This window comes from Eptatretus burgeri, chromosome 4 (genome assembly GCF_056783735.1).
Source record: "Eptatretus burgeri isolate ZD-2024b chromosome 4, Ebu_testis_v1, whole genome shotgun sequence".
NCBI classification, from domain to species: Eukaryota; Metazoa; Chordata; class Myxini; order Myxiniformes; family Myxinidae; genus Eptatretus; species Eptatretus burgeri.
The window spans coordinates 74,081,256-74,098,013 of record NC_140964.1 but is presented as its reverse complement, the minus strand read 5'-3'; the positions used below and the strand labels follow the sequence as shown (position 1 = coordinate 74,098,013).

General features: G+C 44.6%; 1 protein-coding gene across 3 annotated transcripts in view; it reads left to right on the top strand.

Annotated features, from left to right (window-relative positions):
- Positions 1–16,758, top strand: part of LOC147028357 (DENN domain-containing protein 3-like) — a 134,285-nt gene that overhangs the window by 96,844 nt on the left and 20,683 nt on the right. For all 3 annotated transcript variants that reach the window (XM_085878676.1, XM_085878677.1, XM_085878678.1), the window contains exon 26: positions 13,894–14,031. In XM_085878676.1, the coding sequence (XP_085734802.1) occupies positions 13,894–14,031 (138 nt within the window). The remainder of the gene's footprint in view (positions 1–13,893; positions 14,032–16,758) is intronic.

Genomic DNA, 16,758 nt, shown 5'->3' with positions numbered 1-16,758 from the left:
CACTGAATGGGCACTGACGCAAGCAACAAAACGGTGCACGGGCTGCTCAATGCAGGCCCGTGGTGCAGATGGATGGATGGATACAACACGGTGCACGGGCTGCTGGTGCAGGCCCGTGTTGTAGCTGCCAGCAGGGCAGTTCTTGCAGCTTGATGATCCTGGCGCACATGGCAATGAACAAGGGGGGGGGGGTAAAGCAAAATTGAATGGGGGCAAACTGATGATGTGGGCAGTGGGCATGGCATGGCAAAAGCAGCAGGCATGCAAGGCATGGCATGACAAGGCCACTGTAGCGAACAGCCGGCAGATGATCTGGCCGGCACAGGCCTTGAAGCAAAGACAGCCAGCAGTGGAGCTGACCGGCACAGTCCTTGAAGTAATACAGCCGTCGGACAATCCGACCGGCACAGGCCTTGCAGCAAAAAGCCAGCCGACGAAGTGGGCTGGCACAGGCCTTGCAGTGAAACAGCCAGCCGATGAAGTTGGCCAGCCTTTGCCTTTCAATGGAGGTTGGTGGAGGGAGTGTGGTGGCACTGGCCACTCAAAAGGTGGGCTCGGACCTACCAACCTGTCTCCCTCCCAACCTATCGCCTTTGCCTGTCACTGTTTATACCCACTCCCTTAATTTGTCAAACCCAATTTAGCCCCCCTTTTATTTTTTTTATTTTTTACTTCCCCACTATAAATCGTCCCCTAACCCCCTTTACTGTCCTTGTTCGGCTAACCTATCGTCCCCTAGCCTACTCCCAACCCCTACGTTCCCTTCCCGGAGGGGAATGAGGGAGAGCTCGCGTCCTGTGTCGAGGCACAACGAAGCCTCAGGATGGCCTCCCCAGACTTCAGCGATCTGACCCAAAGTGGGTCCAGTGGCCCACAACGAGAGTGAGGGGATGGATGGTGCGGAGGGGTACACTTCCTCATCCACCCTAACCATTAACCTTTAAACTACCCCGGGGCTTTCAACAAGCGCCTCTCGGTTAAACTATTGGTTCTAACAACCCAGATTCCCATCGCCTGTGTTGGTGTCCTCGCAATTTCGGGCCTCGCCCTCCAATTTTTATTGTGCCTCTCAAGCTCTCGATCATGCGGAGGGTCTCTTATCCAGGAAGGTCGCTTATCCAGGAAGTTCGCTTATCCAGGAAGTTCACTTATCCAGGAAGTTCGCTTATCCAGGAAGGTCGCTTATCCAGGAAGGTCGCTTATCCAGGAACACGAGGATTTTTCATCCCCTGCTTCCCCTCCTGTCTCTCCTTACACTCGTGCCCCCGCACAATTTTGTGGCTGGGCAGTGTGGCTCCCTTGGCAGGCACTACCCTCTGCCGATTCCCCTACGATAGCACCCCCGGGCACTACACTGCCTCCGAGCCTACCAGCTCCCTAAACACCGGGGAGTGCCCTCCCTGGCGACTCCCCTGAAACGCTCACATAGCCGGCTGGCTTCCCGGGCCCCTTTCCGAGAGTCACCCGTGCCCACAACACTGCCCACGCGGCTAACGGCGCCCCGGGCCTCTTCATCGTGCGGGCGCGCCCATGCCCACTACGCTATCGTGGCCCCCCCATGGGCCCTTGGCCTACTACGGCCGACGAGCCTGGTGCCTGGGGTACCCACTCAGCGATACTCACCTTTCGCAGCCACGCTCCCGTCAGCCGGGCTCCTGCACCCCTCCAAACGGGTTTCGAGCCTACTTTCAACCAACAGCAAAACGACTTCCATTTTGTCAATTTGACTAACCCAGCTAACTCACTCTACACTGACCCCGGGGGTCCCTTGGGCGGGAGTCACTCCTCCCCCCAATCACTCATCGCACCATGCATTGCCCATTCGCTCCACTCACACAGACCCGCTGGCCTCACTCACACAGACCCGCTGGCCTCTCACTCACCAAGCACACGTTTCCACTCCATTCACCAACTCTACAACACACACACCGCTGAACTCTGCCATCCTTCTAACAACATCCCCTAACTTACTCGTGCTCCCTCGTCGTCCCTTACACTATAGCACATTCCATTTAACACTACGTAGCTAAACTAGTCCCCTCTACACATCCAAAGTCTGTCACTGTCTCCAAAAAAAATCATTTTATTTCCCAACCTAAATCTCATCTAAATCCCTCCACCTAATCCATTCCACAGGCCCCATGAGGACTTACCCCTGCCCCATGGAGCCGCTCGAGCTAAGCTTACCCTTCCCCCAGCTAGTGTCATCCTGTGCCCTGGCCAGGGGGTCTTCCACCCCTTGCCCGGGAATCCTGTTCACCCGAAAGTGAGGCTTGCCTTTTTTTATTGCGCATCACCAGCGCAGAAACTCACAACCTGCGCACCAGCGCGGCAATTCACAGCCGCGCACCTGTGGCGTGACGTCATGGCAGCTGTTCGCGTCCCTCGTCCCTCTTGGACGGTACCATCCGGCAGGGATTCACCCTCCTGCCGAATTCCAACCACACGCAGCCATGACGTCACCCGGCGCATAAAAAAAAACACAAGCCCCACGTCTCGAGGGGTTCCTCATGCGAACACATGTGCTCTGCCCGTTGGAGCTCAACACATCCGCCCACGTGGAGAACCCATTCGGCCAAATCCGAAATCCTGCCGAAACTTTGTCCGTCCGCGGGATCGGCAACATCTACCGCGGGCGTTTCCCCACTGGGCTTCACTCCCGCAAGTGAGCACGTGGCGGCCTCGTGCGTTGCACGGCCCGAACCTCGCGCTCGCTGCCGGGTGAACCCGGCACGGTCCCCACAATAACTACAGCCGCTATTCGGCCTTTGTCTCTGTCGCCGTCTCCGTCGCCATTCAAACCACGCACACCTGCGTGTTACGACGCTCACACACCACTCCATCACATTCACACCGGGAGACGCGGCTGCGTGCTCCCGCATGCCGACCGACATCTCCCTTACACACAGCGACCTTGCACACGCTGTCTCCCTCACACTCGGCCGCTCACTCACGCACCGTGCCGTACTCACATACCGTGCCGTACTCACATACCGTGCCTCACTCATACACGCGGGGGCACTCACCCGCGGTGTCTCACTCACACACCGTGCCTCACTCCCACACGGTGTGCTGGGAAGCACGCACTCCGGCACACTCGCCACCACACCACTCACACACGGGGTCGCTTCCACACACGGGGGCGAACTCACACCTTGCACCACACACACCGGGACAACCACACTGGGGATTTTGTGCCACCCCAGGGGTTTCCAGGGCCTCTATACCCCCCAAGCTCTCCGTGCACCTGTCCACAGCACCCGTCCCCTCAACTCCGCGAAGCACGACCGAACCCACCTGGTCGTGACTCGCTTCAAGGGAGCATAGCGGCTCCCTCCGTTCCCGAAGGAGGCTATCCAACTGCTCGCAACGGGTCCCTACACGTTCTGCGAGCTCACCCCCATTATCCTTCACTACCTCTGTGTGTGTGTGTTCGTCACTAACCCCATCCAATTCACCCTCTATCTCCCGTGTCTCTGCCAACTCGGTCACCTCTTCACCCTTTATCTCCACGATTTTTATTTCCTTTGTCGTCACCTCGTGTCTCGTCTCACACGTTTCGGTCACCCCCATTTAATTTTTCCCTCTGTGTCACCGTCACCGTCACTGTGCTCTCCCCGTCACCTTTACACTTCTCGTCCAACACGTCCCCCGAATTATTTTTTTTGTTCCCGCCATCACCGCGGGCCTGACAGCCGTTGCACTCCCTCCGAGCTCGTTCGTTCCAGCACGTGGCGTCGCCATTTTGAGCTCCACTGCCCGCGTTTCGCTCCTCGCCATTGCCATTATGCCTGCCTGAAGGCCACGGTCTATTCGCTGCATCTCACCCCGCAGAATTTGCGTATTCGTTTCCATGTCATTCATTTTATTATTTATTCCCGCCAGCATGGCGAATAGCTGGGCCATGTCGGGTGCGCTTGGGTGAGCCGTTTCGGCAGGAATCGGGGGAGGGTTTCAGAGGAGGGGAGGGGAGGTGTCATACAGCGCGGCCGCTGCCGCGCCCATCTCGGGCTCTGGGTTCGATTGGGGGGAAAATTGTTCCTGCACATTAAGCATTTCCTGCTCGGGGCTTCCATCCTGGGCCATGGATCCTACATTACTCCACATATACATTTCTAATACCCCCGGCACCCGCTCGCCTTGAGACTCCATCTTATTTCTCGTAAGGGGTTAATTTAAATCGCTCCTAATTTGGAGGGAATCGGGGGTCGCTCCTCTCACCCCTGGACCGATTCCCCGTGAATTTAGCTGGAGACGGGAGGGTTTGTTTCCCGCTCTCCGACACCAGTGTTGCGAATTCGCGCCCGCCGGCGTGCGATCGGCCGCTCGACTCGAATCGCGGCCCACTCGCCCACCGGATGGACAATTCTGTCGTGACCCTCCGGGAACTATCGCCCGGAGCCAGTCACGGGTGGGCCTTTCGACCTCACCACAATCGTGCCAATCGGCCACCTGCGTAGGATAGGGTTGTTCGCCAAACTCGACCTACCTAAGTACCCACGCGGATGGTAGACCGGGCGATCGTACCTCGCCGCAGGCCAACTCCGGACACGAACCGCTTTAGCAGTCCGTTCCGTGCTATCGGGATAACCGAGCGGTGTTATCGTCGGCCTCGACGGTTCCGATTAATTATGGGGCGGATTAAGCCCACTACGAACCCTTTACGTGGAGCAAGATGGACATTCAAACGAAGGAAAGGACGCAGCGAAACGGGGAACAATTCAACATAATGCACTTTATTTACACGACACACGGAGAGCACACATATACAGCCAAACAGTCAGAATGCACATATCTCAATTTAAAACAAAAACAACAATGCAGAGCTACGACCGAATACGCGAACACACGGCAACACTTACACAGTTTTACTTTACAAGACACGGCGCCGCAAGATCCATACAAAAAACCCCGAAAAGAAAAAGGTGACTTCCCTTTTGGGCCGTCGAGTTCCTCTCCGACATCCTTCGACGTGGTCCCGCCTGGCCGCGACTCCGTGCCCTAGCGTGGTAGGCGAGGCCTCTCCGGCGTGCATTGTGCCGGCACGTGTTGGCTGCTCGAAGCCACGGACGGAGTTTTCGGCGCTATCCCAGCACGGATAGAAGGGGGGGAAACGTGGATGCCCGAGCTCGGGAGGGGGGAATGGCGGACGCTCCTTCCCACCAGCGGGGTCTTGGAACCGCTCCACAGCAGACCAGGCCAGTGGCCACCAGCAAGAGAAGAGGACGAGCGAGCCGGAAGACAGGAAGAGGGCAAGAGCAATCACAAAACCGCTCCGCCCGTGTCCGACTTTTTATATCCTGGAGCTCCGCCCTGTTGCTCCGACCCGTTCTTTGCTCCACCCCCCTTCAAGGCGCTTCGAGAAAGGTCTCGAAGAGGGGCGTTCCTCCTCCCTGGCCGCGTCACACCGCGCATCCACCAATTGGGCGCCAGCTGCCCCACCCCGCTTCTCCTCCCTCACACCAAGCGCGGAGAAGAATGGCGCGAAAAACAGGCGGGAAAAGCCCACCAAGCGTCCTTGTTGGTTTTTGTTTGAAATAAAAGATAGAAAAAGAAAAACGACTGACTCAAAATGTCGCAGCCCGAATGAATCACATTAATTTCCTCGAAACAACGGGTTTCGGGCTAACTACACATGTAATTAAGAGATACCTCACCTACGGGATTTGAATGGTGGTTTGCTGATTTCCACAGCCGTAACAATATATATATATATATATATATATATATATATATATATATATATATATATATATATATATATATATATATATATATATATATATATATATATATATATATATATATATATATATATATATATATGGAGCCTGGTGTTGGCGCAGTGGTTAGGGCAGCGGCCTGGGATCCAAAAGGTCGTGAGTTCAAGCCCCGTTGAGCCACTGAATTAATACACCAGGGGGTTGACTCAGCCTGTCATCCTTCTGAGGTCGGCGAAATGAGTACCAGTGTACTGGGCCGGTGTATACCCCGCTTAAAAATAGGTGTACCAGATCCCTGTGTCGCAAGAGGCGACCAGGGTTGCGTCAGGAAGGGCATCCGGTGTAAAAAATGTGCCAAATCAATATGCGGATCATATGGATGATCCGCTGTGGCGACCCCTAACGGGAGCAGCCGAAAGAAGAAGATTATATTATATATACATATATAACTACCTTAGAAGAAAAGAGCAAGACGGTAGGCTTCAAATCATGGAATGGCCAACACAGTCTCCAGACTTAAACCCCATCGAGCTGTTTGGGATGAACTGGAGAGAAGGGTGAAAGCAAAGCAACGTACAAGTGCAACACATTTGTGGGAACTTCTGCAACAGTATTGGTAAGAACTTTCCGAACAATATTTGATTTCCATTGGAGAAAGAATGCCACGAGTATCTCCGGCTGTTATATCTGCAAAAGGTGGCTACTTTGGTGAGTCAAAAATTTAGATTAAATTTTGTTCAACAAAACGATTCCATTATTTATTTTTTTATCTGCAATTGTTTATTTGTTCTGTGCTTAAATTTCAGTAAAAACTGGAAAATTGGGTGTGTTCTAAAACTTTTGACCAGTGGAGTGTATGTATATATGTATATATATATATATATATATATATATATATATATATATATATATATATATATATATGTATATATGTGTATATATATATTGTTGCGGATTTCGCGCCCGCCGGCGTGCTGACGGCCACGTAACTCGAATCGCGGCACGTCGCCCACCGGACGGACAATCCAGTCGTGACCCTCTCGGACTAACGCCGGGAACCAGTCACGGGTGGACCTTTCGGTCTCACCGCGATCGAGCCAATCAGCCCCCGCGTGGGATAGGGTTGCTCGCCAAATTCGACCTACCTAAGTACCCACGCGGAGGGTAGACCGGGCGATCGCACCTCGCCGCAGGTCGACTTCGGACACGGGCCACTTAAGCGACCCGTTCCTTACTATCAGAATAACCGAGCGGTGTTATCGTCGACCTCGACGGTTAGATTAATTATCGGGCGTATTCAGCCCACTACCAACCCTTTACGTGAAGCAAGATGAGGGTTCAATGGGAGAAATGACGAAGCGAAGCGGGAAACAGTTCAACAATAAAGCACATTTATTCGCGACGAACGGAAAGCACACATATTCAATTCCACCAAAAGCACACAGAAAAAACACAATTCCATTTACACAAAAAGCAAATATAAAAGCGAAAACAATGCAGAGCTAATACCGACTACCGAGCACACGGCAACACTTATACAATTCTACCTCACAGACGGCGCCGACAACACATACCCAAAACCAAGGAAAAGAATACCCTCAAAGATGAGGCGGGCCTGAGGCCGAGACCGGGTCGGGCCTACCCGTCTGGTGATGAGACGCGGAGCGGCGATGGCGCCCCAACTCCGCGGACCTCGCGGACAGTGTCTGGCAGGGGGTGGGAAAGGGGCCCCCTTGGTCGCACTATCTCAGCGCGGGGGGAAACAGGAGGGGGTTGCTGATGCTCGGGGTATAGAGGATCTTTATTATCCCTGGTGTGCGTCTCCACCTCGGCCAGGTCGCGCTGTCGGCCTCCCTCGGGTGCAGCTCCCTGCACGACGCGAGCACCCCCTCGTCTGGTGTCGCCGCCTTTCCACAGCTCGTCCCCTCCGTTCCGACTCCAACGCACACGACGAGCAGCTCCACCGCCCGCGAAGTCTTGACCCTCTGCTTCCGACTCTCCACACTGGACTCTTCTTTCACTTCTTCTCGTTCCACTCTCCGACTCTCCTCTCTTCTTTGGACTCTCTTCCTGACTGACGAACACGGTCCTTTTATCCCCCCGTAGCTTCGCCTTTGACCCCCTCCCTTTGACCTTTCACCTCGCTCCCCATTGGCCCGAGAAAAAGTGGGCGTGAAGGCTTTTTGATCCACAAATTTGCATATATCGATCGTCCTGGAGGCGGGGCCAAATCGCCCCTCGCTCACCGATTGGACGGCAAAAAGTGGGCGTGTGTCGTTTTTGATCCGTTTTTGAAGCACAAAATCCGTGATTTTGTACACGCTGTTCGACGCGCGCTCTGCACGAGTCCAACACCGGTACCCACAGCGGGGCAAGAACGGTGGCGATGCTACGGTTGCGAGGTTTGACGGGAAGGTCGTGGCGGTTGTGGTGAAGCGGCGTTGTGGTTGGTGGTTGATGTTGTGGTTGTGATCATGGCGGTTGGTCCAAAATAAAGATAGTAAAAGAAAAACGGCTATCCTGAAGAGTCGCAGCACGCATAAATGACATGTATTCCCACTAGACAACGGGTTTGGGCCTAACTACACATATACTTGCCGAGATACCTCACCTAAGGGACCTGAATGGTTGCGAATTTGGTAACCACAACAATATATATATATATATATATACATATATATATATATATATATATATATATATGTATATATATATATATATATATGTATATATATGCATATATATATATATGTATATATATATATGTATATATGTATATATATGCATATATATATGTGTATATATATATATATATATATATATATGTATATATATGCATATATATATATATATATATGTATATATATATATGTATATATATATGCATATATATATATATGTATATATATATATATATATATATATATATATATATGCATATATGTATATATATATGCATATATATATATGTATATATATATATGTGTATATATATATATATATATATATATATATATATATATATATATATATATATATATATATATATATATATATATATATATGCATATATGTATATATATATATATGCATATATATATATATGCATATATGTATATATATATATATGCATATATATATATATATATGCATATATGTATATATATATATATGCATATATATATATGCATATATATGCATATATGTATATATATATATGCATATATATATATATATATGCATATATATGCATATATATGTATATATATATATATGCATATATATGTATATATATATGCATATATATATATATATATATATATATATATATATATATATATATATATATATATATATATACATATATATATATATATATATATATACATATATATATGCATATATATATATATATATATATATATATATATATATATATATATATATATATATATATATATATATATATATATATATATATATATATATATATATATATATATATATATATATATATATATATATATATATATATATATATATATATATATATATATATATATATATATATATATATATATATATATATATATATATATATATATATATATATATATATATATATATATATATATATATATATATATATATATATATATATATATATATATATATATATATATATATATATATATATATATATATATATATATATATATATATATATATATATATATATATATATATATATATATATATATATACATATATATATATATACATATATATATATATATATATATATATATATATATATATATATATATATATATATATATATATATATATATATATATATATATATATATATATATATATATATATATATATATATATATATATGCATATATGCATATATATATATATATATATATATGCATATATACATATATATATATATATATATATATATATATACATATATATATATACATATATATATATATATATATATATATATATATATATATATATATATATATATATATATATATATATATGCATATATATATTTATATATATATATATATATGCATATATGCATATATATATATATATGCATATATGCATATATATATATATGCATATATGCATATATATATATATGCATATATGCATATATATATATATGCATATATGCATATATATGCATATATGCATATATATATATATATATATATATATATATATATATATATATATATATATATATATATATATGTATCTCAAAAGGCTATTTTGTCCAACCACCCAATCCTGAAATGATTCCAGCATGTCTGGCAAAAATACCCGTAACCAGGTGTTTGCCGTTTCATTGCATGAGCTGAAACTCAAGATGGTGACAAGGGAGATAACAAAGTGGTTGGAATTTTTCTTTTCGAGACAATATCAATGTTCAATGAAGAGTGATATTTTAATTTGATTTGATGTACTGTACTCTTTGCAGAACAATTTTTTGGCAAGGTTTATACTGTGTGGGTTGCCATTGTCTTCCCAGCATTGTTTGTCCTTGCTCTCCACTTTTAAACTCTGCACGTCAAGGAAGGAAGCAACATATGCCATTTTAAAAATGTCTTCGGTATGACTCAGCCGGGGTTTGAACCACTGACCTCCCAGACTCAGAGAGGAAGCTCTAACCTTAATGCCACTAAGTCTGGTAGAGTGAGATTAACGAGGGGATGAAGTTAACAAACTGACAATGAGGCAGTAGGGGTAACATTTGAACTTGACAAGCAGTGGAATGAGTGAATTGGAAGAAGAGAGAGATGAAGGAATTGAAAACCTGCAAGTAAGAGGGTTGAGTGAGTTAGGGTTAATGTCAGTATAAAAGTTCCAGGTAGGAATGGGAGATAATATGCGAGTGCATTGCCTGATTTGAAGTGATGGAGGGACGAAAACAGGGTTTAACTGCCTTTCATCCTGAAATCTTAAAAATCCACAGCACAAATGTGAGAATAGAAATAAAAGAGTGGAGGTGTTCAGGAAGCCTGCATTTTGGGAATATCACCTGGAGTTGGTTATTGAAAGAATGCATGAATCTTCATGCAGCTGGAGAGGGTCAGAGGGCTACTCTTGGACACAAGCAAAGGAATTGATGAAGAAGAAGAAGAAGAAAGAAAGAGTGGAGAAAGACTGCAACATGCATGTAAGAGGATTATATGAGAAAGTATTAATGGTGGTATTAAAGATCATGGGTAAGGATGGGGGAATGACATGAGTTGGTGGTGCACCACCTGCTTGAAGTCCTGGAAAGAAGAATTGTTGAACAGCCTCTGGAAGGCAGCTGTATAAATCGGAGAAAAGTGTGGCATTGTGAAATACGCCTGGATTTTGGAAATCTAACCAGGAGGTGGTTTATCGAAGATCATGTACACCTTGTAATTGTTGGGGAGGGTTTATGAGTTGAGTGAGCAGAGGGAGGTGAATCAAAGGAGATCATGTACACCCTGTAGTTGTTGGGGAGGGTTAATGGACTGAGTGAGCAGAGCGAGGTGAATCAAAGGAGATCATGTACACCCTGTAGTTGTTGGGGAGGGCTGAGTGAGCAGAGAAAGGCGAATCAAAGGAGCGACCACTGACCTGACAGTGATGTGAGAGCAACAGACCTGTGCTTCACCTTCAGCCTCATCCCTGAATATACGAATAAGGTTAAGTTTTAGATTCCACATAATCCAGGAGAGACAGGTATGATGCTGGGGTGCCAATCCAAAGGGGAGAAGAGTACTCCATTGATGTATGGATAAAGGCCTTTATAGACTGAGTAGTTCTGTTTTTTCAAGTTAAGGCCTGGAATGATGGAGGATGCCCAGTCTGTGGCTAGCTTTGGAGCCAGTTTTGCTGCGTGGTCAGCCTAGAAGAGGTCATTACTGATGTTGAGGCTGAGAATTTTCAGACGATGAACTTCTTTCAGTGGCTGATGATGGAAATAGATAGGTGGGTTAGTTTGATAATCGTTCCAATGTGATACGGTCAGGCTGCGAGATTCTCCAAAATTGAAGGACATGTTCCATTAATAAATTTAAGATCAGGAGGAGAGTGATGTCGTTGCTGTCTTTATGTCGGTGAGGATGGAGGACTGTACAAAATGTGGATCAATCTGCAAAAAGGTAGAAAGGATTTTCCAGAGCATTGTAGATGTCGTTGAAGCCTGGTGTTTTCTTAGTGGTTAGGGTGGTGGCTTGGGATCCAAGGGTCCTGAGTTCAAGCCCCGTTGGCTGCTGAATTAACACCAGGGGGTTGACTCAGCCTGTCATCCTTCCGAGGTCGGCGAAATGAGTGCCAGTATACTGGTCCCAGTGTATGCCCCGGTTAGAATAGGTGTACCATATCCCTGTGTGTCGTAAGAGGCGACCAGGTTTGGCGTCAGGAAGGGCATCCGGCCATAAAACATTGCCTCAAGAAAAAGCCAAACCCCTGCACAGCAGGGAAAAATGGCTGTAAAAACGGTCATTTTTATTATTTATTGTAGATGTCGTTGCTGCAGATATTGAACAAGACTGGCCACAAGATTGTGTCAGGGCACTCCAGCTTCCATTGGGAGAGTAGAAGACAGTAATAGCAATCCATTCTCTGTGTGAGTGGAGGAAGTCAGAAAGCCAGGTATTAAGGTGGCCTTGTATGTTGCAGGCAGAGAGATTAACAAGCAGAGCAGGATGCCGGACAGTTGGTGAATAATAGCAGCTGAATATTAAATAATAATGAAATTTATGGTCCAATAAAACATTGAGCCAGTTGTAATTTAGACATTTGATGGCATGGTTTGGTGATGATTACCTGTCAAGGACATCCACATCTGACTGGTGTAAATCATTTGAACATTGATGATGACATGTAAAACAAACCACTTGCTGCAAGACTGATTCATCCAATGTGATCTAAGGAGCGACTTATTCCCCTGTTTTGTGTTAAGTGTCGAGGATCATGGAATTGCTTCAACAGAACGGATGATGCAGCAGAACAAAAATAACTTTTGAAAGAAGGGCTGATGGAGAACACACCAATAGCAAAGTTGATGGACAAAATCTATGTCGATTTTGAGAAATAAGGATTAAAGCAACGGGAGAACACATGAGATGAACAAGATGGATACAGCCACAAACTCTCAATTCCAGAAGTGGAAGGAAAAAATGGAAATTCGTAAAGATGTTGGCTTGGGGAGGGTTAATGGAGTACAACATATCATGCTTGTGGATGGGCATGACCTGAGATGGTGGTGAACATCTGTGTTGAAGTCCTGGAAGAAGGAATGAGATTGAAAAGACTGAGGAAGTTGGTTCCATTGGCGGGAAAAAAAGAGGAATGAATGAGTGGCTTCCACTACTTTCCTACTTGGTTGTATAGTATTATACTATTGGTGCAAAACTTTTGCCAAATATTTTTGCACATTTTAAAGTGTTATCAAAATAATTTTTCAAAAATTTTAAGTTGTAACAGAGTCACTCAGATGATAGCATTATTGCCCATTTGTTATCCAGACATAGTTGATGATCTTGCAAGAGATTTTAAAATCACAAATACTATCTTTGGTTTTTCAGACTTTCTCCCCAGACCCTTTAACATATCCAACTGAAACTTGGTACGTGGCTTCATTATGTGTTAGAGAACAAGTTCGAGTTTCAGAGTTTCTTTCAGAGAGTTTCTTCTTCTTCATTTTGGTTCCGGTATTGGCTCGAGCATGTGTTAACCGCAAACAAATTTTTATCTCCTGAACATTCACTGGGACTATGCTTGGTGTTGTCTTAATGTTTCAGGGTGGTGGGCTTGGGATCCTCAGGTCCTGAGTTCAAATCCTGCTTTGACTTTGAATTAATACCAGGTGGGGTTGACTCAGCCTGTTATCCTTCTGAGGTCGGCAAAATGAGTACCAACTTGCTGGGATGATTGAGCCATTTGAGTATCCTGTGTTGGAGTGGCGACCCATCCAGGATTGTGCCCAATAGCCCAGGAGACTGCTTCAGCAGCACTGATGCTTTGTACAGAGTATGGTCCCAATGGATGGACTGGGACTGGTAGGGGACATGTATTGCAAAGTAATTGTTGCTCTTGTTATTTTTGTTATTTGTAATGCCAGAAATGTATTGTTTGGCCTCACATCACCCTTACCCGAAAGAAAAACCAGCTCTTGGCTGCTTGTCGAAATCGGGCAGAGATCATGGTATGGAACACACTCTGCCCAGAATCTCCACCAAAGACCATTTGCCTCTCACAAGCTCCTGGAGTCAGCTGCATGTTAAGCCATGCTGGGCAGGTTGGTGTGCTTCGTTTCGTTTTGGTAGCTTTGTTGTGAAGAACAGTGTACACCACCAAAGTGATAATGTAAAACACGAGAAAGGTAATTTCCAAGATTTCAAATGATGGTTCAGCATTTTAGTTTGTTGGCATAATTTGTAAAAGTTTCATTTTCACTCCACATAGTGTCTATCGATGACAGTCTATCGGTAAAGGGTCTACCTCGCATCTACTTTGTAAAGTCTGCAGGAACAAACATCGTCAAATTGTACGTGAAATATCCAAACACATGTTATTAAAACATAGCGTCATTAACAGATCAGCACCAACAACCTTTCCTTTAGAGTTATTCTTACGTGGTCAGTTTCCACGATCACGTCGATGTTCATCAGACGCTGCTTTGAGCTCCATCCCACATTACACTTTGCCTACCATCCCTTGGGTTATTTTTGGTTTTTTTTGAAATCCCTGTCCTCATTCATGTTTTTATTGTTGGCTCATTCACATGTTGCGCGAATATGATAGTTTTGAGTTTGTTTCTTTTTGCTTTTTTCCATCGTTCTGTTTTCCTTATAAAAGGATCTTTTTTGTTTTATTTTATTTTATTTTTGCTCCCATATTTCATATCTATATGAATAAAAGGCAATGTGTGTGTCATTGTGTGTGTGTGTGTGTGTGTGTGTGTGTGTGTGTGTGTGTGTGTGTGTGTGTGTGTGTGTGTGTGTGTGTGTCAGTGTGTCTCCTCCATAACTCCAAAACTATAAAACCTAGCAGCCAGAAACTTTGCATGCATACTAAGAAAACTCCAAGGAATTGCTGGAGTGAAAATTGGGTGTTTGGGTTAATTAAAACAGCCCTTTTGAAGATAACTTAGGGGGGTGCTCATCACAAAAAAAAACTAACAAAATAAGCCTTATCAAGATGGTGGCACGTCATCTTGGTCAGCCTTCTGTGGTTGCTGGAGTCTATCAGCTGTCGTTTTGTTTGGCCTATTTAAGCATGCTCAATTTGGAAACACGATCTATTCTCACGGACTAATTAAAGTATATAATCAAAATATTATGTCAGATTTGAGAGTCAGATCTGGTGGACAAAATAAGTGTCGAAATCTGGAGTGAAATCAGAAAATTTTTATCAAATTCGCGATTTTTTATAACTTAGTGTATTTATTTAAGCAAAGCATGAAACGTAGCTTTTTATGCTGTTTGGACTTTTATATTGAGTGAAGAAAAGATTTTGGAATGTGCAGAAAGTGTAACTTAATTGAGTGAAACACCGTGCTTCAAAACCTGCTTTTGCAATCAATGACGGCACAGTCTACAGGGGTCCTTTTTTCAGCAATTCCATCCGCAGTTTGCTGTTTCCGTTTTGGGCGATTTCTTAACATTACAAAATGTTAAGATAGAACTGTACTAATAAAAGGGTGTGTGTGTGTGTGTGTGTGTGTGTGTGTGTGTGTGTGTGTGTGTGTGTGTGTGTGTGTGTGTGTGTGTGTGTGTCTGTCTGTCTGTCTGTCTGTCCCCTCCATAACTCCAAAACTATAAAACCTAGCAGCCTGAACCTTTGCATGCATCCTAAGAAAACTCCAAGGAATTGCGAGAGTGAAAATTGGGTGTTTAGGTTAATTAAAACACCCCTTTGATGATAACTCACGGCATTATTAAATTATATCCTTCATCAGGCGATCCTCGGCCACCTCGTTGCTTGGGGTCTTAAGGCGTTTCCTGGGTAACCTCACTGGGGTCTGAAGCCGCCATGTTTTTTGGCCTGGATATAAGTTACAGATTTGAAAGTATCAGTAGTTCTGATTCGCTCAACAAAGTGTTGATTTGCCCAATTCGGACATTGCACGGGCGTTTCCGTTGGCATAGTTGTATCGACGGCAATTGGTAATCACTTGCTAAGCCAGTTGTTCCGTTGGAGTGCTTAAGCCACTTACTGAGCTGTACAGTGCAGTTCGTGTCCTGATGGGGATTTATAGTCGACAATTACTGCAAAGTAGAGGTATGTGTACAGCACACACGGACGTGGTACATATGGGTAGATTTGGATCTGTACGGATTCTCCGTGGGTGTGTGGACATGCCATGAGTGTTACGGGTGCCCTGGTGGAAAAGTTTCATCCCACATCTTATGGAGGTTCTATCAGGTTTCCCTTTGTCCGCAGGCCTGTTTGTAAAGCATTTGGTTATCGGATTTGCTTTACAAAGGTTTTGTGTTTCTCTTTGTGAATTTCATAGCAAAATATATTTGATAACATCCGATTTCTGAGCCATTTGCCGTATTAACGTGTTTTCTAAATTTAATACCGAGCCCATTTTTTTCCACCCATCACACAAAGCTGTTTTTCAAGAATAATGTTTGTGAACATCTCCCTGAAACGTCTGTATAAATGTAATGTTGTTTTTCATTGAAAGCTACTCAAGGTTTCTGGGTTGTGTGCAGTACGTACTGTAGTCTGTAATCACACTGACTCCAACCTGCCGATTCCCGAAAAATTGCCGACATAGGCCGTGTGTGTGTGTGTGTGTGTGTGTGTGTGTGTGTGTGTGTGTGTGTGTGTGTGTGTGTGTGTGTGTGTGTGTGTGTGTGTGTGTGTGTGTGTGTGTGTGTGTGTGTGTGTGTGTGTGTGTGTGTTGGTATATACATATGCGGGTTCCAGAATGTAAAATGAAGTCCTCCCAGGGTGGGCTCAAAGCATCCACCTTCGTTTCAGTAAGGGATCACGATTCATGGACCAAACTGTG